General features: G+C 70.5%; 2 protein-coding genes across 6 annotated transcripts; one reads left to right on the top strand and one right to left on the bottom strand.

The window, feature by feature from the left end:
* The first annotated feature begins 411 nt into the window (after nt 1–411).
* Nucleotides 412–8,555, top strand: EGFL7 (EGF like domain multiple 7). 5 transcript variants are annotated; one of them, XM_081102955.1, is made up of 10 exons: nt 412–568; nt 1,896–1,983; nt 4,839–4,957; nt 5,057–5,173; nt 6,205–6,320; nt 6,518–6,613; nt 6,679–6,810; nt 7,251–7,315; nt 7,952–8,114; nt 8,289–8,555. In XM_081102955.1, exons 3-10 carry the CDS (start codon nt 4,878–4,880, stop codon nt 8,309–8,311), a joined length of 792 nt encoding a protein of 263 aa, XP_080959081.1. In that variant the 5' UTR covers nt 412–568; nt 1,896–1,983; nt 4,839–4,877; the 3' UTR covers nt 8,312–8,555. The 5 variants fall into 5 exon arrangements, with proteins under 5 accessions (XP_080959081.1, XP_080959082.1, XP_080959084.1 ...); XM_081102956.1 differs by having other exon boundaries at nt 1,854–1,983; XM_081102958.1 differs by having other exon boundaries at nt 523–568; nt 4,869–4,957.
* A 456-nt stretch (nt 8,556–9,011) lies between these two features.
* Nucleotides 9,012–19,424, bottom strand: AGPAT2 (1-acylglycerol-3-phosphate O-acyltransferase 2). The gene is made up of 6 exons (XM_081102953.1): nt 19,150–19,424; nt 13,121–13,254; nt 12,591–12,766; nt 12,028–12,123; nt 10,686–10,758; nt 9,012–9,731 (listed from the first exon to the last, which is right to left on the bottom strand). The coding sequence occupies exons 1-6, from the start codon at nt 19,329–19,331 to the stop codon at nt 9,541–9,543; spliced, it is 852 nt and encodes a 283-aa protein (XP_080959079.1). The 5' UTR covers nt 19,332–19,424; the 3' UTR covers nt 9,012–9,540.
* Between the last annotated feature and the right edge of the window lie 3,635 nt (nt 19,425–23,059).

Below are 23,059 nucleotides of genomic sequence, written 5' to 3'. Positions count from 1 at the left end.
GGGCTGCTGCGTGCCCTGGGGGAGTCAGAGTCACAGAACCAAGGCCCCTCCTGTGGGGTCCACTAACGTGGTTTGTGGTCCCACAGCCTGGTGGGCCCACGGCTCTGAGCAGGGCCCGGCGCCAGCCACGTCCTCCCTCACACGTGGGGCCAGCTGGGCCCAGGGTCACCGGCCCGGCTGCTTCAGGGCTAGACTCGAAGCCCCGGGACCGGACCGCCTCCCCTCCCCAAGCCCCAAGCCCGGCCAGGCCCCTCCCCCCACGGCCCCCCACGGCCCGGCCTCCTGTTTGTGTGCCGGCAGACCCCTTATCAGCGGAGAACACACACAGGAAGTCCGGCCGGGAAGGGCCCATCCCAATCCCGACTGGCTCGGGAGGGAGCATAAAAAGCCGCCCTTCCCCGCCCGGGAGGCGCCTCCGCGGGAGCCTGTGCAGCATGCAGGGCCGGGCGGGCGGGCGGCCTCGGCAGGTGCCACGGGGCCGGGGCGGCCGGCAAGGGCTAGGGTCCGCCCCGGGCCCACGGAGGCAGCGGTGGCGGCCATGGCCCAGCGGGGGCCTGGGCAGCGTCAGGTATGGAGGGAGCGGCCGTGGAGGGGCAGGAGGCAGGCACCGTGGGGTGAGCACCCCGAGGCCCCCCCCGGGCCCCGCACCTGTTGGCTGAGCTCGCTGCACCCCGACTCCGCTCCGGCGCCATCTCCTGGTCCTCCCGATTGTGCGTCCCACTGCAGAGGACCCTCGGGTGCAGGCGAGGGCGCCCACGGGTGGGTGGCCTGGAAGGAGCAGGTGGGGGCAGCCGGCTGCCCTCCCAGCCGCACCCTGCCTTCAGAGAGGCCCAGCTCACCTCACCCCTCCTCAGACCCCACGGCTGGGCGAGCACTCCCGGTGGAGGGGGGACGGGAACCCCAAAGCCAAACCTGCAGCTGGGATGAGGTGTGCACGCTGGGGGCACGGAGCCCACTGGCCTGGCCTCGGGGTCCGCAGGCAGAGGGACGGCCTGGTGCCTGGGGTGTGGGCACTCTGCCTGCCCACCTGGGACCATAGGGCAGGCCCTGGTTTCCCCCTCCCGGCCCCACCCAGAGGGCTCAAGTCCCACCCAAAGCCCCGAGCTGGGCCCTGGCCGCCGGCAGCCTGGCGTCCCCACCAGCGGTCTGACCGGCTGAGGGCCGCCCATGTCTCAGATGGGGAAGCGGGAGGTGAGGCCGAGAGAGGACAAGCTGACCCAGCTCCCCAGGCGGCCCTTCTGCTCAGGCAGGAGTCAAAGGGTCAAGTGACCGCAGCTTCAGGGACAGGATGGGGGCAGGGGACAGGGCCGCCGAGGTCTAGCTCTTAACTCTTTCCTGGCTGCGGCTGGACGAGGGCTCCCCTGATTGGATTTGGGGCCAGGAGACCTAGGGCCCAGAGGAGGACTCGCAGCGGCCGCTGTCCCTCCGACCAGCTGCCAGGGGTCCTAGGCCCCCCTGGTCCAAGGCGGTAGCCCCTGAGGGGCAGGACGAAGCGGCCGCTTTCTGGGGACTCCTGTCCAGCAATCTGGGTCCCCGCCCTCCCGTCAGCTCCCAGGCCCCAAAGGAGGCCCGAGCCAGGCAGCTGCTGGCCCTGCAGGACGACCCTCCCTCCCTGGGGGGTGCTGGACCCTCCGGCTTTGCCGGGAAACGCTGGGCTGCCTGCGTACCCTGCTTCCATCGGGGACCCAGGGCAGGAGCCAACAGGCCATGCCCCAGACGGGAAACCCCGCTGGCCTCCAGGGTCACTGCTTATGGGACTGACCCGCAGACCTGGGAGTCCCACTCAGCGTGGGCCCCCATGGGCGGGGGCGGAGGTCCCTGTGGCTTCTGAGCTGACCCCTGTCCCCCTTCAGGGTGACCAAGGCTGTCGCTCACCCACACTGTCTGCCCCGCAGAGCCCAGCGCGGGGGAGGCCAGGGGGGCCCCCATCACCCAGGAGAGCACCCGCCAGCGTCTGGGGCATGACGGAGCCCCCTTCTCCAGGTGAGTCCCACAGCAGCCCGGGGGCTCTGGGCGCGAGGGGGCAGGCTGGGGGGCTGGGGGGGGCAATCAAGTCTGAGGACAGAAATCGCAGCCGAGGGGCAGCGCCAGGGCCCCGGCACAGACAGGACCAAAGCCACCCAGTTCCCGGGAGGGCGCCCCGCCTGTGCCCGCTGTGCGGCCACTGTCCCTCGGTGGGCTCCCTGCTCCTGGCCGCTCTGGCAAATGTGGAAATGGAGCCAAGGAGAGGGGACCCGCCCCCGGAGGCCCCAGTGGTGGCTGGGGTTGGGGGTGCTCCCCGGGGCCTGAGGGACACTCCGAGGTGGCCGAGTGTCCTGAACAAAGGGGTGCTGACTCGGCCCCCTGCAGGGGCTGAAGCTCCGGGTCACACGGGGCCCAGCGTGACCTCGCGGGAATAACGGGTCCCCGGGCCTCGGGGGTCATGTGAGCGCCCTCGGCTTAGCTAGGGGCCCGGCCTCCGGTCAGGGGGGCGCTCAGCCTGCTGGGGGTGTCGCCGTGAGCCAGTGGCCAGTGGGGCCCCACGCGGCCTCCAGGTGCCCGACCAGCTCAGCCCCGCGGCCCGCGGCCGGACTAGAGCGGCGGGAGGGGCGGCGGCGCTCGGAGGCCGCTGTGCGCCAGGAGCCGCGGCTGCAGCTGACTCACTGCCCGGCGGGGGCTCCGGCGGGCGCTGCGGGGCCTCAGTTTCCCCATCTGCGCAATGGGGCTGGCGGGCACGGAGCCCCCCGCGGGGCGGGGCGGGGCGGGGCGGGCCAGGCGGGGCGGGGCCGGGGCGGGGCCGGGGGCCCTCGGCGCGGTGGTGGCGGCGGCGGCGCGTGCGCGCCGGGATCGGGCGGTGAGTGCGGAGGGAGCGGGCGCCGGGCCGGGGTGCGCGGGGGGCGCGGGGGGCGCCGGGGGTGCGCGCCGCTTGGGCGGGGGCGGGGGAGGTCGGGGACCTGGCCGCGTGCGACGCTGCGGGGCGAGGCGAGCGACGGCGGGGAGCCCAGGGGGCGCGGGCGGGGGGCGCCGGGAGCCACCGGGGGACCCGCCTCCCACCGGCCGGCCGGCGGCTCGGTCTGCAGAATGGGCCCAGCGGCCGCGGGAACGGGCGCCCCCTGCTGGTGGCGGGCGCCGAAGCCCGGGGGTGGGGGGTCACTCCGCTCGCACCCCCACCGTCGCGAAGCCGGCACAGGGAGCAGGAGGCGGGGGCGGCGGTGGAGGGGCGCATCCCAGGGGGTCCGTCTGGGCTCGCTCCGTCTCCCTTGGGTCCGGACGTGCCGAGCGCCCCTCCGGTGCCAGGGGCGACCCAGGACCATCCCTGCGGGAGCCAGCCGCGCCCTCTGAGCCCCGCTTCCCTCCCGGCCGGGGGCTCCGGGGTGCGGGCCAGGCGCGGGGAGGCCGGCGGCGGGCAGGGCTCACGCTGACACTGGGGGGACGGGACCCTGTTGCTTAGGGACCTGGAGGCTTGGCCCCCTGCCCTGCCGCCGCCCCGCAGGGCTGCAGCCCCAAAGGGGAATGAGCTCCTGCCAGCCCAGCACACACTGGGCGGCATGACTTTCAGAAACTCTGTTTCCTAAACCAGCTGGAATAGGGGGGCGTCTGCTCGCAGGGCAGGTACGCCTGGGGAGATGGGCCCAGGGTCTCTCGAACCCTGGCATGGCCCTGCCCTGCCCTGCCCAGCCACCGCTGCCTTCCCCGCCTGCGCCCCAGGCCACCTGTGCCCGAGGCCTGCCCCTCACGGCGCTGCCCCCACACTAAGTCCTGACACCTCCGCCCCGGGCCTGGCGACAGACAAGAGGGGGTGCAGGGGGGACCCTCCCCCAGCTGCCTTTCCGCCCGGGTGGGCAAGAGTGAGGAGCGAGCTCCCAGCTGAGTGGCCACGCGGAGGAACACGGCACCGCGCCCTCAGCCCGCTGGTGGGCGGGGGGCTCGGAGCCGCGCACGTGGTCACCGCTTATGGGACTGACCGCAGAGCCGCGGAGGGCCCAGACGCAGGGTGTCCTTGCGGAAACAGCCCCGAGAAGGGCCCAGCCTTTCCTTCTGGGGGCTGGCAGGGGGGACTCCGGCCCTTGGGGGGCCTCGGGTAGCCCCCGGAACGCAGGAGCCCCGAGCTCCCGGGCTCCCCAGGCCCTGGCTGCACAGATGCAGAGCCCCTCCCTGCCCCCCACTGTGTAGACGCCCTCCAGCCCCTCGGCGCGTTGCAGACCATTAATTCCGGCGGCTTCTCACATTCCCAGGAGTCCTGCGGGGCCTCCTGGCTCCCGTCCCCAACAGGAGAGCCGTGGCCTTAATCCACTGGCATAGGGGGGTGCTTCAGTCCTGGCCGGGGTGCCCCGGGGCGCTGTCTGGGAGCCTGGGGGCTGTTTGCATGGTACTCCAGTCTGTGAGCCCCCTAAATGCAGCCCCTACCCCCTCTGAGGCCAGAGCCTCTGTGTGTCCAGTACCCACACCCTGGGTGGACTCCCACTGCCCGTGGCCGGTTCCCCGGGGGGACGCTGAGGCCAGGAGGCCCAGGCCAGCTGGGCTGGGGTCCAGCTCTGCCCACTAACCCCCATCTGCGGGCTGGGATTGGGGTGCAGGCGCTCCCCTGCCTTGCCATGGCCAGGAGGCTGCACCCTGCGGGGAGGGTCCCTAGGCGCCCACCTGCCCCAGCGCCTGCCCCGGAGCCTCGATCCTCCGTCCAGTACGAGGCCTGCGGGGTCAGATGCCTCCAGCCCCAAACGAGGGCGCTGGCTCCGTCCGGCTCCAGCCGTCCCCTGTGGGTCCCGGGGGGGGGGGGTGGGTGGCGGTGAGGGGCTTTGGGGAGGAGCTGGGGTGCCGGGGAGTCTGCACAGGACTCAGGGCCGCGCCTTGTGCCACAGGCCACCCTGAGAAGGCCGTCCCGCCTGCAGGCGCGGGCCATGGGGGGCTGCCGGGAGCTGCTGCTGCTGTGGGCCCTGGTGCTGGCGGCGGGCAGCATGGAGCTCGTGTACAGGCCTGGGTGAGCCCCCCCACAGCCCCCTCCCCAGGTTCTTGGGGTCCCAGAGCTGGGAGGGTCCCGGCTCCAAGAGCCCCTGCTAACTCACCGCCCCCCTTCCAGCCGCCGGGTGTGTGCCGTTGGGGTTCCCCAGGGCCCCGTGACCGAGTCCTTCGTGCAGCGCGTGTACCAGCCCTTCCTCACCACCTGTGGCGGGCACCGAGTCTGCAGCACATACCGGTGAGTGCCCACTGCCGCGTGTTCGCCCGGCGTGGGGGGAGGGGCAGTTCACCCTGAGCTGGAAGCCGGGCCAGGGCAGCAGAAGGGCTCCCCGAGGCCACGCAGAGCGGGTGGCAGACTGACCTGCCGACCGTGGGGTGAGGGTGCCGTGGTGCCCTCAAACGTCAGGCCTCGCTCATCTCTCCCCCCCTCGTTTTTAGAGGGGTCCCCATCCTGTGTGCCTCCCTCCATGTTGGGGTGAAAATCCCACCCCCACCCTGGCACCACTGGCTTCAGGTTCTGTCCCTGGGGTGATGCCACCTCCGTTGCCCAGGTCCTGCCCTCAGGGCTCCCGTGGGCACCCCTCTCCCTGGCAGCCCCGCGGTCACCGCTGGAGGGCGCATCTGCCCCCACCAGGCCGTCCCTCCGCCTGTGGCCCTGTGAGGGGCGTGCATCCCCAGTTCTCGGGGTTGGAGAGGCGCCTTAAAAGCATCTCGTATTCTGTCGGGCTCTCTGAGCCGCGGGGCCCTGAGCCCAGTGAGGGCAGAGTCCTCGTCCCCAGGCGCGGCTCGGTCCTCCCCAGCTGCTGGCCGGGCCTGGGTGCCAGGGCCTCTGTACTTACAGCCCCGCTCCAGGCCGCGCCCAGGTCCCAGCTCAGAGGTTCCCGCGGGGCTGGTGGGCCGCAAGGGGGCAGGGAGCACCCTCAGCAAGTCGGAGAGACCAGCGGGTTCTGCACTGACCTCAGGGACCCCGGGGCTGCCCCCGCCCTGTGCCAGCTTCCTGCCGCCCGAGTCCCGCTCAGCCCCGCAGCACAGGGCGGGCCATGGCTGTGCGGGGCCCCTAACCGCTGTCCCTGGGGAGGAGCAGCTCTGGGGACCCAGCAGGTGGCCTTGTCCACTCGGGGAGACTGTGGGTGGCTTCAGAGGCTTAGACCAGGAAGGCAGGGGCCTGGGGTGGGGGCGCCTACAGGCGTCTGGGGGAAGCCTGACCTGACCCCAGGACCCCCGTGAGGGTGGGGCCCCTCTGAGCTGCTCCTCCCCCGCTGCCCCCAGAACCATCTACAAGACCGCCTACCGCCGCAGCCCCGGGCCGGCCCCCGCCAGGCCACGCTACGCCTGCTGCCCCGGCTGGCAGAGGACCCGCGGGCTCCCCGGGGCCTGTGGAGCAGGTGAGCCCGCCCGTGCCTTGGCGAGAACCGTGGCCAGTGAGGCAGCCACTGTCCCGCCCCGGCACAGCCCCTGCTCTCCTCTCAAACCCCGAGCCCCCCCGCCTCTTTGCTGCACGACACCCCTTCCAGCTGCTACTCACTCCCCGGGGTCCGGGGACTCTCCTGAGTGAGTGACAGCTCCCCCCCCCCCCCCACAGCAATATGCCAGCCGCCGTGCCAAAACGGAGGGAGCTGTGTCCGGCCGGGACGCTGCCACTGCCCGGCTGGGTGGCAGGGAGGCAGCTGTCAGACAGGTGAGGCTGGTCCCCCACGGGGAGTGCCCTCGGGGTGGCCCCTGCCTGACACCCCTTTCCCACAGACGTGGATGAGTGCAGTGCCGGAGGGGGCGGCTGTGCCCAGCGGTGTGTCAACACGGCGGGGAGTTATTGGTGCCAGTGTTGGGAGGGGCACAGCCCCTCTGCGGACAGGGTGGCCCCGAACCCCACCAGAGGTAAACTGCCCACCTGCCCCCCCTTGCTGCTCACTGGGAGGCCGGGCGGGAGGGGCCGTCCTCAGAGGAGGGGCTGGCGGTTGCTCTGGGCTCTGGGGGAGGGTTGCTGGGGAGCGTCTTGGCCGAGAGGAGGAAGGCCCGCCCGCCCGCCGGGGCCGCCAGGAGACCGCACTCGCTGGCGACGGGCCATTATTACTTTTGGTACGCGCTGTGACACTTCAAACTCGTACCGTGAGTAATAATGCGCCGTCGGCAGCCCGGCACCAGGAGCGCGTCACGGACTCGGCGGGGACCTGCACCAAGGGGCTGGCGGGTGGGGTTGTCTGCCCAGGGCCACCCCAGACCTCCAGGCCGGCCCTCGGGGACGGTGGGAACCCAGCCAAGGGGAGGGGCTCACCACACCTTGGCAGGGGCCCCGACTCAGCCCTGCGTCTCCCCAGGAGTGGACAGGGAGGTGCAGGAGGAGGTCCAGAGGCTGCGGTCGCGGGTGGACGTGCTGGAGCAGGTGAGGCTGGCGGGGCTGGGACTGGGGCTGGGGCTGGGGCTGGGGCTGGGGCTGTGGTCTGTCGGCTCTGTTCAGTGGGGAGGCACCCCGATACTGACAGCCCAGGGGGCCCCTGGACCTGGGTTCCTTGCTGGGCGGGGCAACGGGAGAGGACGGGGACCCCACAGGAGGGGCCGAGAGCTTAGCCCCATCCCTTCAGGCCACAGAGAACCTGAACCCAGGTCCTGCTCACGCGCCTTTGCCCCTGGGGGGACAGTGTCCTGTGGGCCTTCCCTCCGGCCATCGGCCTGACACCCGAGACGCTCCGGTCCTCAGGGACCTGGGCCCCCCCGCTGGCCCGGCTGTGCCCACTGGCTTCTGGCTCCCCTGGCGCAGTCGCTCCCCCTGGTGGCCGCCCGGGGCCCTGCAGCTAGAGCTGTGGCCGGGGCCAGGGCCAGCAGAGCCCTTGGTGGGCTCAGCAGTTTTCCTAAGGCCTGTGGGCCCCCCGCCCTGACCCCGCCTCCACCCTGACCCCCGCCCTGACCCCCGCCTCCACCCTGACCCCTGCCCTGACCCCGCTTCCACCCTGACCCCCGCCCTGACCCCCGCCTCCACCCTGACCCCGCCTCCACCCTGACCCCCGCCCTGACCCCGCAGAAGCTGCAGCTGGTGCTGGGCCCCCTGCACAGCCTGGCCTCGCGGGCGCTGGACCACGGGCTCCGCGACCCCGGCAGCTTCCTGGCCCACTCCTTCCAGCAGCTGGACCGCATCGACTCCCTGAGCGAGCAGGTCTCCTTCCTGGAGGAGCAGCTGGGGTCCTGTGAGTGCTGAGCCCCCCCCCCCGCCCCCTACTCCCCACCCACAGCGCCCCCGGGAGCCTGAGCTGCCCTGAGCGGGGCCAGTCTGTGCCCACAGGCCGAGGGAGGGGCACATGGGGCTGGCCTGGCCGCGGTGGGAGCAGTGACCTCTGACCTCGGCCCCCACCCTCCCGCAGGTTCCTGCAAGAAGGAGCTGTGACAGCCCCCCCCCCCCACTCTGCACTGACCCCTCTCCTGGGAGGACGCCCCACCTCTCAGAGAGGGAACAGGGCGGGGCAGGCCGAGGCGTCCTCCTGTGAATTCAGCCCCTGCACCCGGCAGGCCCGTGCCCAGGGGAGGTACGACAGCTCCCTGCCCAGAGCCTGGGGCCACTGACCAGGCAGCCTGCCCGCTGGGAGCCCCACCCCTGACCTTTGTCAGAATAAAATGAGACGTGAAGAGCTGCCGTGTCTGTGGCTGGATTGTGGGGGGGCGGTTGTGTGCTGGCCGGTGGGAGGGAAGGGGGTGGCCACAGGGCGGGGGGGGGGCGGGAAGGCTCCAGCCCACTGGGCCCACCCAGGTAGGGTCTCAGTCCCCCTCCAAAAGGGGCTGGAGCAGTGGCTTCTGGGAAAGTGACACAGGCCAGAGACGCTGCCTCCTGGTGACAAAGTGGCCCACCCCTCGCCAGTGGCCAGAGAGCAACCTTCAGCCTCCGTCCCCAGTGCCTGCCAGGCCTCGGGGCGCCGCTGCCCCCTTCAACTGTGGCCCAGCCCTGGAAGGTTGGGGGGTTGGAGGGCTCCCACCCCAGGCCCCGGGAGGAGGCCCGCAGCCTGGAAGACCCCGTGCGCCACCCGGCTGGGCCCTCCTGTGGCCCTGAGGCAGCCCTGCCCATCCTCCGAGTGACCACAGCTCACCAGGCACTTGCAAGAGTCCATTTATAAAAACAACCCTGTGCACCCCTGCTGGTGGTTCAATGGTTAGCGTGCCTCCCCTTGGATGGAAGAGTCCCAGGTTCGGTTCCCGGTCAAGGGCAGGCACCTCGGTTACAGGCTCACCTCGCAGCCCGGGTCGGGGGGGCGTGTGGGGGTCGGGGGCATGTGGGAGGCAACCAGCCGCCGTTTCTGTCACTGCCCCCCCTCCCGCTCTCTGAAAATCAATGGAAAGAATATCCTGGGGAGGATTAACCACACAGAAAAGCCGCCTGCAGTTCTGACTCGTATTCGCTCCCCACGGCCTCTCCCCAGCCTGATGCAGGCGGGGGCGTCCGCGCGGGCCCTGTGTGGGGGCCCTGCCCTCAGATTTGGGGGAGGCCCGGCCGACCCTGCGGGGACATCGGCAGCCGGGACCTGAGGCCGGGGCCGGACGCGGGAGCGGGTGTGGGGCGGCCCCGGCGGGGCAGGCCCAGGCCCTCTGTCCATCCTCTGCCCCGGTCCCGCGGCTGCGGCGCGGTTACTGGGCGGGCTGGGCGGCCGGCTCCAGGGCGGCCGGCTCCGGGGCAGCCCCGTTCTCCTGGTGGGGCTTGGACAGGCGCAGGAAGGCGGAGCGCATGGCGCGGTGGCAGGTGTCCATGAGCTCGGGGATGTCGTCCGCCGTAAGGCCGCTGGTGGGGATGGCGTCCAGGACCTCCACCTTGATAGTGCCTGCGGGCGGGGCGGGCGTCAGCGGCCTGGGGGGCGGCCCACCATCCCTGCGGCCCCGGCTCCCGCGGCGGCCTCTCCTCGGCCCGGGGCCAGCCGAACCCTCCCCTGCCGCTCGGCCCTGCGACCCCCCCCTCGGTGGCTGGTTTGCAGCTACAGTAACTGGACCGGGTGCGCTGGCTCCTGAGGGCACACCGGGGTCGGGGCAAGTGTGCCTCCCTCTCAGCACCACCCAGGCCCAGAGCTCCTCCCCCCAGAAGGTGCCCGTGCCCCTCCCCGGCAGCCCACCCCGTTCCATGCCATCCTCGGGTCCTCCCCCGCTGCCCTTCACACCGTCCCACCTGGGGACCAGGTGCAGGGTCTGGAGCAGTGGCTCTCAACCTTCTGGCCCTTTAAATACAGCTCCTCATGTTGTGACCCAACCATAAAATTATTCTCGTTGCTACTTCAGAACTGTAATGTTGCTACTGTTACGAATCGTCATGTAAATATCTGATATGCAGGACGGTCTTAGGCGACCCCTGTGAAAGGGTCGTTCGACCGCCAAAGGAGGGAAGGGCAGAGGCCCCCAGCTCTGAGGCCCGTGGTGTGGGGGTGCCTGGAGGCTGCTGCCCTGGGGGTGGGGCCTGGCCCGGAAGCCCCCTCCGCCAGGAGCTGCCCCTGCTGAGCCCCGAGCTGTGTGCACAGCCTGGGCCCGTGTGTGTGAACGTGAACCCAACCCACCTGCTGGGGCCTCGGTTCCCTCACTAGGACATGGCCCAGGACCACGCACCCCAGGCCCTGCCAAGACTCTAGCTTCCGCCCTCCCCCCGTCCCTCCCCGTCCCTCCCCGTCCCTCCCCGCCCCCAGTGGTCTCTGTGCCGCAGGGTCTGGCCCACAGCAGCCCCGGCAGTGGGAACTGTCCTCTGCGAGGGGCCCGGGCGCAGCGGGCACAGGCACAGCGGGCGCAGGCGCTACCTGAGGTGAAGAGCTTCGTCCTGGGGTTGTAGAAGGAAGAGAAGCTGGAGTACACCACAGGGATGATGGGCACCTGTGCACAGGGAGACAAGCATCCTGAGAGGGGCCGATCCCCCCTTTCCCAAGGGCGGGCTCCCGGGGGGCCTGCCTTACCACCTCGCCCGGGGTTGCCCACAGCACCCATGGCTGCCAGGCAGCACTGTCCCGCCTCAGCCCTGCCACACGCTGAACCCCAGGCCATAAACTCATTCTGTACTCTTTCGCCCACGTGTTGCCGCCTCCAGGAAGCCTTCCTAGGTTGGCACATGTCCACCTGATTCAGATCTGTGTCCCCCACTGAGTCCTAAGATTTCCTAGGGGAACAGGGCCCTGACCACCCTCCCCAACTTCCCCCCCATCCCAGGAAGGTGGGGGAGGGGGGCAGCACCAGCAGGGGAGGGGGCAGGGCCGGCTGGTGCTCCTAGAAACCACCAGGATCAAGTCCACCGGTGCCTGCAGTGTCGGAAATGGCACCTGGGCTAATCATTAACCCTGTGGTTGGGGAGCCCTCACCTCTCCCCGCGCACTGGGCACCGGCGGAGCTCTGGGGGGCAGGCTGGGAACCCAGGGAGCCACCGTCTAGCAGGCCGAGGGGAGGTGGAGGGCGATGACAGGAAATGATGCCCGTCCCCCTGGCCGAGGCTGTGGCTGCCCCCGTCCCAGCACCACCACCTCCTTTCCCACAACCCCTCCCCCATGCCACCAGCTAAGGGAAGCGACATCAGCCCCAGGCACCTGGCAGGGTGCCCTCCACCTCCCGGCTCGGGGGCCACAGGACCAGCGGGTGGGAGAGCCTTGCTCAGACGGAGCTGGGATCACAGTCTAGGCTCGGCCCCAGCCTGGGGCTCCGCCACCCACCTGCCAGCGTCTGCACCCCCATGGCATTAGCCGGCGGGAGGGGGTTGGCAGGAAAGGGGGTGGCTTTTCTCAGGGCCAGCACTAGGGGGTGCGAGGGGCCACCCATCACGGGTGGAAGATAGACAAGCCGCCACCCACACCCTGACCCCAGTGGGCAGGGGATAGCCCCCCTGAACCTGATAACGTTTCCCCACGTGAACCCCAGCACAGGGCAGGGGTGGGGCCTCACCCCCCCGGAGACCCAGCCCCGATCCAGGGCACCTCTGGGACAAACCGCCCCTCCCAGAAAAGGACCCTCCGCATCAGGGCAGGGCCCAGGAGGCAGGTCCCTGAGCGCCAGAGGCTCCCGCCTAACCTGGCAGTCACCGCCAAGCCCAGCTCCGCGCTCCCCTCCCCAGCCCCCCCCCCCCCCCCCCCGCTGCCCCAGGAGGGCCTCCCTGCGCACCTGGGCCTGGACCGCCAGGTAGAAGGCGCCCTTCTTAAAGGGCAGCAGGTCCCCGTTGTCGTTCCGCGTGCCCTCGGGGTAAATCCACACTTTGAGCTGCAGGGAGAAAGGAGGCAGCTGTGGGAAGGGGGGTGGGGAGGCCGTGCCCCCCTCCTGTGGAGCCCACGGCTCGGTGGGGACCCCCAACAGCACAGCCCTGCTCCCTGCCTTCCTGCGTGCATTGCAGACAGGCACCGACGATGTGCGTTTTGTTTATTTGTTTTTAATATATTTTTATTGATTTCAGAGAGGAAGGGAGAGGGCGAGAGAGAGACACACACATCAATGATGAGAATCATGGACCGGCTGCCTCCTACACACCCCCTACTGGGGATGGAGCCCGCCGCCCAGGCCTGTGCCCCGACCGGGAATTGAACCCTGACCTCTTGGTTCACAGGTCGACACTCACCCCCTGAGCCGCACAGGCCAGGGCTGCCGACGTGGCTTTTACGCCAAGGGGGCTGCCCCGTGGGGCTGCTCTCACGCCTGCCCCGCCCCGCCCCGCAGGCCCAGGCCCCACTCACGTTCTCGCGGGTCATGAGCTCGCCCACGTCGGCCATCACGCTCATGGCGGTGCTGGAGCGCTGCCGGTTGATGAAGAAGACGCCCCCCAGGTACATGATCAGGCCCACGGAGCCCGTGAACAGCAGCTCCCGCTTGGCGATCTGCACGCAGCGTGGGGGCAGGATCTCCATGAGGCCTGTCGCGTGGTCACGGGGAGGAGGGGGGGTTCAGACCTGGGGCCGCTCCCTGCGGGGGGGTTCAGACCTGGGGCCGCCACCCCAAGGAGCAGGGAGCGGCCCTGCATCCGGACCACCCACCGGTTCGCCTTGGGTCTCGCCTGCCCGCCGGCTGGCCGGCCACCCAGGCGGGTCATTTAGCCGCGAGCCGGCCTCCTGCCTGGAAGGGAGGGGTGGACAGAGCGCCCGGCTGTGGGCAAGAGGGGGCCCTGGGTCCCCCAGTTCGAGGCCTGCGTCAGCCCCTCCCCGCCAGCTCCGCTGGGCCCGCCTCCGCCCCACCCCCCGGGGGACCAGGCCCGCAGCCCCGCGCCTACCCATCATGTCCAGGATGCTCTGGTGGTTGGACACGATGACGCAGGGCCGGTCCACCCACAGCCGCTGGCGGCCCTTCACGTCGAAGCGGAGGCCATACAGGTACTTGAAGGACCGGACGAACCAGCTGATGATGCTGAGGGGAGAGGGAGACGGTGCTGGTGAGCGGAGGTCCACTGGGAGGGGTACAGGAGACACCGGGGACCCCTCGCTCCCGCGGGCTGGCTCCAGGCCCTGCGGCCTTTCCCTCAGGGGACCGTGGAGGCTGCCCTGCCTCCCGCCATCGCGACCAGACAGGAGGGAGCCAGGCCGCTGGGGGCAGATGCCCAGCGAAGGGGGGCCCTGCTTCCCCGTCTGCATCCCAGAGGCCGCCCAGCCCTCGGCCCGCACCCCTGCCCGCTCAGCAAGCGGGGACCCCGCTGGAAGGGCCCGAGCCCACACCCTCCAGGGGCCGCGACCCCTCGGGGAGGTGACAGGCCCCTCAAAGCCGTGCCGCACCAGGAAGTGAGCGCTGGCACCGAGTGGGGAGCACGTGAGCAGCTAACGCTACTTCTGAACCCACGGAGGCCCGGGCGGCGCCGTGTGGGCAGCGCCCGGCTCCACCCCTCGGGCCGCGCCAGCCTCGGGGCAGGGCCAGGTCCTCCCCAGAGAAGACCCGGCAGAAGGTGGCCTCCCCGTGTCACGGTCACGGCCACGGCCACGGGGGGAGAGAGCTGTGGAGTCGCTGCCGCGCCCCACGGAGCCCCACAGAACAACTGCGGGGACAGCGGGCACGTCTCCTTGTCTGACGTTGCAGAAGGGGAAACCGAGGCTCAGGGAAGGCGCAGCCGTTAGCCCAGCCGGGTCTTTCTCCTCAGAGCTGTCAGCCTCGGCCGGCTCAGCGGCACCTGCCACGCGCCCTGGGGAGCCGCGGGCCTGGGCACCTCGGGTCCCTCCGCTCTCTCACCCGCCAAAGGCAGCGTCTCGGGTCTCCGTGGGGCCCAGAGGGGGCGAGGGGAGGACCAACAGGCAATTCACAGAGCAAAGGTACACGCCCGGCCCGCGTGCTCGTGGCTGAGCATCGACCTGTGAACCAGGAGGTCACGGCTCCATGCCTGGTCAGGGCACAGGCCCGGCTGAGGGCTCCATCCCCGGGGGCGGCGGGGGGGGCGGGGGGGGAGGCGCGCAGGGAGCATGCAGGAGGCAGCCGATCAGTGATTCTATCTCATCATTGATCTCTCTCTCTCCCTCTCCCTTCCTCTCTAAAATCAATAAAGACATTTTAACAAAACAAACACGTAAATGTCCAACACACGTGGAGAGAGCCCCATCTCGCCGGGAAGAAGAGCCAGTCAAAACAAGAACGCCGCTCCCCCGGGGCACAAAGGAAAGGTGGCAGGCGCATGGTGTTGGGAAATGGCCTCTACGCCCGCCCCCAGCCTCTCTGCCCAGCCGGGTGGCGCCCTCAGGACCGGAGGCTCAGGGGGGACGGCATTTGGGGTGATCGGGAGCTGCACGGGGCGCTCCAGGCAGCAGCCCGACACTGCCACGGGAACTGCACTCCCACAGCTGAAAGCCCACGGCCGGACTCCGTGAGCCGAGGGAAGGCCTGGCGTCCTCCACGTGGGGCCGCTCCCCCGATCCCGTGTCCCCGTTCCCACGGTTCCCTGCGGACACGGTGGGGAGGGATGTGTGGTCACTTCCACAGCAGGCATTTCCGAGTGCCCACCCTGTGCCCCGGGCGGAGAAGCCAGGTGGTGGGGAGGCCCCTCACTGACCTCTGCTGTGCCCGACAGTCACCCCACAGGCCACGCACGCACCATACCCACCCGGCAGATGACAGAGGTGAGGCTCAGCAGTTAAATGACCTGCCCACGGCCACACAGCCGGGAGCCAGGACGGGCCAGAGCCCACCTCTCAAGCAGGGGCTGGGGCAGCGGCTCGGGGACGGCAAGGGGGATGGCAAGGGGTCCAGCTCCCAACGGCAAGACTCCACGGCTCCTCCGAGCCCCCCACCCACCAGCAGCTGGCGGGGTGCTCTGCCTCTCTCCTAGCGGAACCTCAGCAATGTCACCTCGACGGCCCCTGCCCAGGCCTCCCCCTGCGCCAGCCTCCACCAGGCCTCCCCCTGCGCCAGCCTCCACCACCCGCAGCAGCGCTGGCCTGGGACATGGTCACACAGCCCCGGTCCCTGTCCCACATCCTCCAGCCCCCAAGTCATGACCCTGGGTCCCCAAAGGAGGCCACAGGGTGAAGCCATGGTCGCCTGAAGACCAAGCGCCCAGGAGATGGGTAGGGTGCCCAGCCGTGTTCTAGAAGCATTGCCCCGGGGGTGACTGGGGTGGGCTTCCCGGGCAGGGCAGGCGGCCCCAGAGCAGGCTCCTTCCTGGGTTTTTTCAGGAGCCGCTGCTGCACAGCACACCCCGCCATGAACATCACAAGCTCTTCAGGGGCCCGTGGGAGCCCAGAGCGGCCCCTGGGACACGTGCGCTCGGCCGAGGACACCTGGGCCCGCTCAAGCTCTCGGTCAGACAGACCCTTCTCACCCGCGGTGAGCCTGGGCAGTACACGTGACCTCCCTCAGTGTGCAGAGGGACTGAGCTCGGTGAGGCTGGGGTCTCGGGGATAAGGGGGGCCCTGGACGGACAATACACGGTGGCTGTGAGGACAAGGCCCGGGCAGAAAAGAACCCAAAGTGAATGGGAGCAGATTCCGCCCCCGCGGCCGCCCCCCACCCCTGCCCTCCACTCCGGGTGGCTGGGAGGCAGTTCAAGGCCAAGCCAGGCTACCTGTGACCTTTGCCCTCAGCCTTAGCTGTTTTGGCCAAGGTGTGCTCGCCCTCGGCCAGCCCCCAGAGCCAGAGCGGTGGTGGCACTCACGTGGGGGCAGCCCCGCCAGGAGGGCAGCAGAGCCCCGATCTGCTCCGGGGACGGGAGGCCCCAGCAAAGCCACCTGCCAGAGTTGGGGTGTTTTCCAACAAGTGTCATGTGAGCTGGGGCACCAGGAGACAAGAACCGGGGTGTGTGGGGTGCAGAGGCCCAGGTGCTGAGAGGGGGTGTGCAGAGGGGACTCCGGGGAAGCCCTCCAGCCCGCGTCGAGGAGCGCCTTGGGGGCTGCTGGGAGCTCCGGGCCCCGGGCCCAGGGGAGAGCTGGTCCCAGCAGAGCAAGGGTGGCCGTCCCTTCGAGGCCAGGCACCCCCCCCTCCCTCCCCCAGGGCCACACAGGCTCCGGCAGCACTGGCTCAGAGGCTGGTCATTCTGAGGTCAAACCTGGAGCAGCATCGACAAGCCCCTGGGCCAGTGTGTCCCACCCCCTCCTCGATGTTTTGCGTGGACACAGCCCACACAGGCCCAGCCCCGTACTGCCCGCCACTCCTGCAGCTCAGCGCCGGGCCCCGGGTCGTGGCCACAGGGTGGACGCAGAAGCATGTGGTCCAGGCCTCAGGACCCTGAGGTGGCCGCGGGCCCTGAGAACAGTGGGCAGAGGAGCTGGGCGCTACCTGGCCTCGGGCCGCCCGCTGGGGCTGCTGTGATGCAGGAGAGAGTTAACTCTGGTTAAGCCGCTCTTGGGGTTTCCTGATCCTCAGCTGAACCCGACCCCACCGCACGGCCTCCCTGGCCTCCACCTTCCTCTCTGTCAAATGGGCGCGATAGGACACCGTCTCCCAGGACGAGGGAAGCGGCTGCACACAGGCACCCCCAGCCCCCAGCCCGAGGGCCCTGGGTTTCAGCCTCAGCCCCCAGCCCCCAGCCCCGTCACGGCTCCCAGCACCCTCAGAGCTCCAGGCTAAACAGCAGGGGCCCCCTGGGTGCCCACGCAGAGCACACAGTGGGGCGCAGGACATGGGCGCTGGGGGGCAGGCAGCACAGCGAGGGCTGGGATTGGAGAGAACGGCACCCGGGGACTCAGAAACGAGAGGGGCAGCAGCTCAGCCCCCCACACCCCCACCTCCTCCTCCTGGGCCCGGACCAGCCCCTGGGGCGACCAGCACCTCCTCATTCTCCACATGCTCAGCCCGCACAGTCACATCCCTCTGCAAACTCAGGTGCACAGTCCCCCGCCTGCCGTGGGGGCGTCATCACTGTGACCCGCCCCTGTGGGGTCTGGGGTACAAGCTGTGGGTTCCGGGCCCCAGGCCCCCTCCTCCCTATGGAGGACAGCACCTGCCCTTCTGTCCTGGAGGGGCCCCTTGGCCGAGCCTGAGTCTGGGGGCTCCCCCGGGGAGGGAGGGGCGGAGGGCTCCCGCCAGGCACCATCAGGGCCCCCAGGGTCCCGAGGAGGACACCCCGCTGCACAGAACCTCGGGGGAGGCTGGGGCCCACGTGGGGCCCGGGGCTGAGGAGCGCCCACCCAGGCGGCCACGGCCAAGGCCGGCCAGGGCCCCAACCACCGCTCAGAAACTTCGGACTTGACTCCTTGGCCCGGGGAAGCAGCTCTGAGGTGCAGGTTCCTCTTGACAGAGCCAGTGGGGCCTTTTAACAGACAAGGGAGCCACTTAGCCAGAGGCCACCTGATGACACGGGGCCGGGGAGGGGAGAGGGGAGGGGGAGGGTCGACTCCAGGACCTGTCACTCTTGCTGGAAACCAGCTCTGAGCACAGCTCCCCTGCACCCCAGGGCCCCTCCTGCTTCTGAACCAGACAGGCCAGCGCCCGGGCCTGGCTGCGGGCAGCACCCTGACCTAGCACCCTCTCTGCACCTCCAGGCCCAGCCGGGCCCGTCCAGGGTGCAGGCAGCTGGGAGCCTCTCCCTGCAGAGCTGCACGCAGACTGGGGCAGCACCCTGGGGCGGTGGCCCAGCCCCGGGACCTACTGTTCCTGAAAACAGCCCCCCACCCTGCCCGCCCAGAGGACACTCGCCTGGGAAGAGGGTGGCTGGATGGGCCACCCCGGGCCTGGCTCCTTAAGACACTGCCTGGGCCATGGGGGCGGCGGCGGGGGGCATAGTCTCCCTGAGCACCCCCACTTGGAGCCCCCTATGGGTCACTAATCCCTGAAGACGGGGCCTGGACCCACGCGGCGAGGGCTGGTCCCCGGGCACTGGCCTGCCCGGGACAAGGACAGACGGCGGAGGCCAGGACCCCTCACCCACTGCCCTGTGGCCACTGGGTGGTGGGGGGCGCGGCCAGTGTCCCCACACAAGGTCACAGCCAAGAGGCTATTGCAAAACCCCCAGCAGCGTGAGCCACACACAGCAGCGCCCGCTTCAGGAATGGGGTGAGCTCTGCGCAGGGGCGGCACCGCAGCCAATGAGGTTCATCCCAGGCGCGTTTATTGCTAATCGGAAAAAAAAGAAACGGGGTGAAAGGGCACGAGGGAGCCCCTCTCTGCAGCCCCGCCCCAGCCTTTGACCCCGAGCGGCCATGGGCTCCTCTGTCCGCTGACAGCGGCCCCTCCACGCCCTGCCCTCGCCCCGACGCGCCGCTCCCAGAGGAAAATTCCAGCCGCCACCCCTTCCTTTCCCGGACCGAGGCGGGACCCCAAGGGCCAACCCTGGCCCCCCCATCGCAGAGCCTCCCCTTCCAGGGCAGCGGAAGGACACGGAGGAGGGACCGGCCGGAGCCGGGGACCAGGTGCCAGGTAGGCGGGAGGCGGGGTGCAGAGGCGGGGCGTCAGGTGCCCCCGCGCTCACGGCCCAGCAGGGGGCGGTGTGGCGCCGTCCCGGCCTCGGTTTCCCCGCGTGGCCCGGGCCCCTTCCTCCGGCAAAGCAGCTGCGCCACCTCCGCCCGGCACCCCGCTCCCCGCACGCCCTCGGCCGGGCGCAGGGACGCGGCGGCGCCGGAGGCCGAGCCCCGCTGGAAGCCGTCAGGGCCTCCCGGGCACGGGCGCGGGGACATTGTGACGCCAGGTCCCGGGGCCCCTGCGCTCCCCGCCGGCCGCCGCCCGAGCCGCCTCCCCTCCGCGCGCGCCCGGAGCCCGGAGCCCGGAGCCCGGGGAGACGCGGGCGGGGCAGGAAGGAGGGAAAGGAGAGAAGAAAGTTGGGGAAGCGGAAGCCGGCGCCCGGGCGCCCCCCCGCGCCGCCCGCCGCCCGGCCCCTCCCGCCGGCCCGCTTGCCTCATGTTCTCCACCGTCCGGCCGCCGTGGCGCAGCAGACACACGACGGCGGCCACGGCGGAGACGCAGAGGCAGAGCGCGCAGTACAGGCTGATCTTGGCGTAGAAGCGGGCCGCGCGGCTCAGCTGCACCAGCAGCACCAGCAGCAGCAGCGCCGCCGTCAGCCACGGCCAGAGCTCCATGGCGGCGCTCCCGGCGCCCTCGGGGCCCCGACGGCCCGGCTCCGGCTCCGCGCCCCGGGCTCCGCCGCGGGCTCCCGCCTGAGCTGCGGCCGCGGGCGCGAAGCCGACTCCCGGCTGCCGGCGGCTGGCCCCGGTCCCCGCCCCGCCCGCGCCCCTTATTGCGAGGACCTAGGGGCGGGGCGGGAGCGGCGGGCGGCGCGGGTGGGGAGAGGCGAGCGCCTAGGTGCGGCGCGCCCTCCGCTCCCGCCCCGCCCCGCCCCGCCCCGCCCGGGCCCGCCCCGCCCCCTGCCCGCCCCGCCCCGCGCCGCGCCCCCTTTCCGCCGCCGGGTCACCTAGCCTCGGGCGCGCGCCCCCCTCCCGCCCCGCGTCCTGGCCGCCGGGCCGCTGGGACTGTGGCACCGCCCCCCACAGGCTGGGCCTCTCCGCCGCCCGGTGTCCCGGCCCCCAGCGCCCGCCGCCCTCTGCCGCCGTCGCCCCGGAGCCCAGACCACAGCTCCAAAGGCGGCCCCAGGAGGCGGCCGCCCTGGCCAGCCGGTGGCCACACAAACAGGCCCTTGGACCGCACTCGAGTGACCAAAGGCCACTGCCCGTCGGGAACCCTCGGGGAATTCCAGGGAGACCCAGCCGGCCTTTGGGCGCCCTCCCCTGAGGGTTCTGGGGGGACGCACCCCAGTTAGGAGGGGGAGCAGCCGGAATGGGGCGTGCTTCTGGGCGGGCGAGGGTGCCAGCTCGGTGCCAGGAACTGTCACCCGGCTGCTGCTGGGGCCGGGCCAGTGGCAGCTACCAGGCAACTGTGTCCACATCAGCTCGGCGATCGGCCAGCGAGGCCTGAGGACGGAGCAGTTAGCCTGGCCGGCGGGGTGGGACTTCACCCGCCTCTCCCTCCTTCCAAAGGCTGAGGTGACCTGTGGCTGGAATGAGTCACTGACGACACCCCCCCCCCTTCCTCCTGGGGCTGAGCGGGGACTCTGGCCCTGGCAGGTGGGGCCGTCCCGGGCTGAGCAGGCTCACAGGTGGCAGCTGTGCCCGGCACCGAGGGCGGGGCCTGTTGGCTGCACCTGCAGGCACTTTGCAGTGAAGGCTCCCAGCAGCCTCTGGGTCAGTCTGCGGTCCATCTGGCCTTCGCTTTGTATCAGTTTAAAGAGACTACTTGTTGAAATCAGAGAAAGACAAGTGTCACATGATCACACTCACGTGTGGAATCCAAGTCATAAAACACGGATGAGCCAGTGGCTGGAGACCCTGGAGCTGGGACAGTGCGGAGGGAAGGCGGGTGCCAGGTGGCCAACCAGCCCAGGACCCTGTAGCGTCTCGCGTGGCTGTGGCCACAGACCAGGGTGGGGAGGGCTGGGGGCGGGCTGGAGGGCTAAGGGGGTAGGGGGAAGGGGACATATGTAATATTTTCAACCACAAAGAATTCTTTTTTAAAAAAAGAAAAGCAAAAAAATAAAGAGACCGCTTGTCCATCTTTCCACGGCGGAGCGGATACTGCCGCCCCTGGAGGAGCCCGGAGGACTTGCCGCCCCAGGGCAGGCGGCAGTGCTGGAGCGATGCGGTGGGTGCGGTGGGTGCGGGTGGGTGCCCTGCAGCCAGTGGTCTGTGGGGAGCGGGCAGGGCCAGAGGGTGGGCTGGGCTGGCCAGGCCGGCTTCTCGCAGGACGGGGAGCAGCACCTTAGGGTCAGTACGGGGTGGGTGGGACCAGGCCTCACCAAGCTCAAAAAGGGCTGCGCTACCCGGCCCCCCGCCCCCCCATCACTCCCTCCTGGCCTTGCCCGCCTCACACTTCCCACCATTTCTGGATCCTAGTTGTCTTTGGGGGGGGGGGCTTGCTGTCCCCCTCCACTGGGAGGGCCACCCCATTGGGACCTGTCTGTCCTGTTCACTGGTGTATGACCAGCATGAGAACCATCGATGCCTGGCACAGAGTGGGTGCTCCATAAATGCTCCTCCACAGCCCAGGCGCCCCCACTTCACGGATGGGAAACCGGGGCTCCCAGAGCTGACCCTCACCGGGCAGGAAGGGACGGGAGGACGCTGACCCCATCGCCGGGTCCCATGCCCACTGCCCTGGAAGACTGCCGGCCCTGGGCAAGCTGCCCCGTCCCCGCGCCCCGGGCTGCGGTTCCAGACGAGGCTGTTGCATCCTCAGACGGATGAGAGGTGTTGCCCAACGCCACCTCCTTCCCCAGTTCCACCCTCCCCTGGGGACATGTGGAGAGAAAACGTCCCCTTTTCCTCCGACAAGACGGGGAGGCCGGGCCTGGGCCTGCAGAGGCCAGCGGAGGGGGTCCCAGGCCCGAGGCAAATATCCAGTATTTGACTGTGACGCTCCACTTGGGAGCGAGCGGACAGTGTCCCTGTTTCTAGAAGCGGAAGCCTGGAGAGCCTTCTGGGGCGGCAGAGACGCTGAGAAAGGCGTCTCTGACGTCCGTGATTCTCAGCTAAGCAGGGCCTGGCATGGGCTCTGCCCACTTTCCTCCCACCACCCTGTGGGACGAAGGGCCGCGCTGCCGCCTGGGCAGGGGGCGCACCATCCGTCTGACCGGCTCAGGAAGCCGCGGGTGGGTTCGGGGCTGAGTCAGCGCCACCCCCGGCCGGACATCAGCTGAGAGCCTCCTGGGCATTTGCTGGGACCTCGCCAGACAGCACAGGGAGTCAGGTGACACGGTCAAGGCTGGGCTAGCACCACCTCCCAGGCCCTTGGGAGCCCGAGGCCCAGGGGAGGGCACATGGGCACAGGGCACTCCGGCTCTGCGCGGGGATTGGCCGAGGCTGAGCAGGCCACCGCCTGTCCACCACGCCGCCCCCTGCGGGGCCAGGCTTGGGCGTGGGGCTGGTTGGGGTCTGGAGGGAGGGGCGAGGCTCTGCGTTCCTGGAAGCGATGGTGTGCAACCTCCCGCCTGGCACGTGGCACCAGGGGCCGGGCCGGGTGCCCAGCCTTTGAAGTCCCCGACCTCCTTCCGTCTCCAGGTTACCCGACCGACTGCACCTGAGCCCGTTTCCTCCTCGCTGGGATGAGAGGAGTCCCCGTCCCCCATCCCCGGTCCCCAAGGCCACGCCTGACTGCCCTGCCCAAGAAAGCCAGGCCAGGACGGAGGCCAGGCGAGGAGCAGGCCTCAGGTCCCAGAGACCAGGGGGGTGTGGGCCGGGAAGCAGCTGATCAAATGGCTGGTGGGGGGCAGGGGTGGAGCCCCTGGGAGCTCCTACTGCCTCTGGGCCTCTAGGAGGCTCACTCCTGGGTGAAGGCTGGGGGAGCCGGGCCTGGAGGCTGAATGGGGGCAGGGAGGCGGCTGGGGGAGCCGGGCCTGGGGGAGAGGCCTGGCTGCCAGCTCCTGAGGGGGCGCCGTGGGAGCAGCCGCTCTCCCTCCACCTGTAAATAAAGCGCCTGTGAATCTTTCATGGGCTGGCGTTTAAAAATAGATGAGGTGAGGCCTCCGGGCCATTCCCGGGGCGCTCGGGCTGGGGCCACATGCTACCCCTGGGTGGCAGGGAGGGGTGTTGGCGGGCAGGCGGCTGGAAGCACGCGGCCCAGCGCAGGGGCCGGGGGAGACCCCCTGGGAGTGCGGTCGCACGGCTGGCTCCCAGGCTGGGCACCGGCCGGTGAGGCCCCAGAGCCTGGCCATCATGGCCCCCAGCTCCTGCTCTGACACTGGCGGGCACCCGGCCTCAGGTGGGTCCTCAGAGATGGCCCCGCCCACCCCCGCTGCCAGGAAGGAACAGGAAGGAAC

The sequence above is a fragment of the Myotis nattereri genome (genome assembly GCF_964212035.1).
Source record: "Myotis nattereri genome assembly, chromosome: 12".
In the NCBI taxonomy this organism is placed as follows: Eukaryota; Metazoa; Chordata; class Mammalia; order Chiroptera; family Vespertilionidae; genus Myotis; species Myotis nattereri.
The sequence above is the reverse complement of the archived record's forward strand: the minus strand, read 5'-3'. Positions and strand labels throughout refer to the sequence as shown.

Excerpts from the sequence above, each read along its gene's own strand:
- EGFL7 (XM_081102954.1), top strand. Across the intron at positions 4,958-5,056 it reads GAGCTCGTGTACAGGCCTGG|CCGCCGGGTGTGTGCCGTTG; the intron begins GTGAGCCCCCCC and ends CCCCCCTTCCAG. Across the intron at positions 6,321-6,517 it reads CCCCGGGGCCTGTGGAGCAG|CAATATGCCAGCCGCCGTGC; the intron begins GTGAGCCCGCCC and ends CCCCCCCCACAG.
- AGPAT2 (XM_081102953.1), bottom strand. The coding sequence starts at position 19,331 with ATGGAGCTCTGGCCGTGGCTGACGGCGGCGCTGCTGCTGCTGGTGCTG. Across the intron at positions 13,255-19,149 it reads CGGACGGTGGAGAACATGAG|CATCATCAGCTGGTTCGTCC; the intron begins GCAAGCGGGCCG and ends CTCTCCCCTCAG. Across the intron at positions 12,767-13,120 it reads GAGCATCCTGGACATGATGG|GCCTCATGGAGATCCTGCCC; the intron begins GTAGGCGCGGGG and ends ACCACGCGACAG.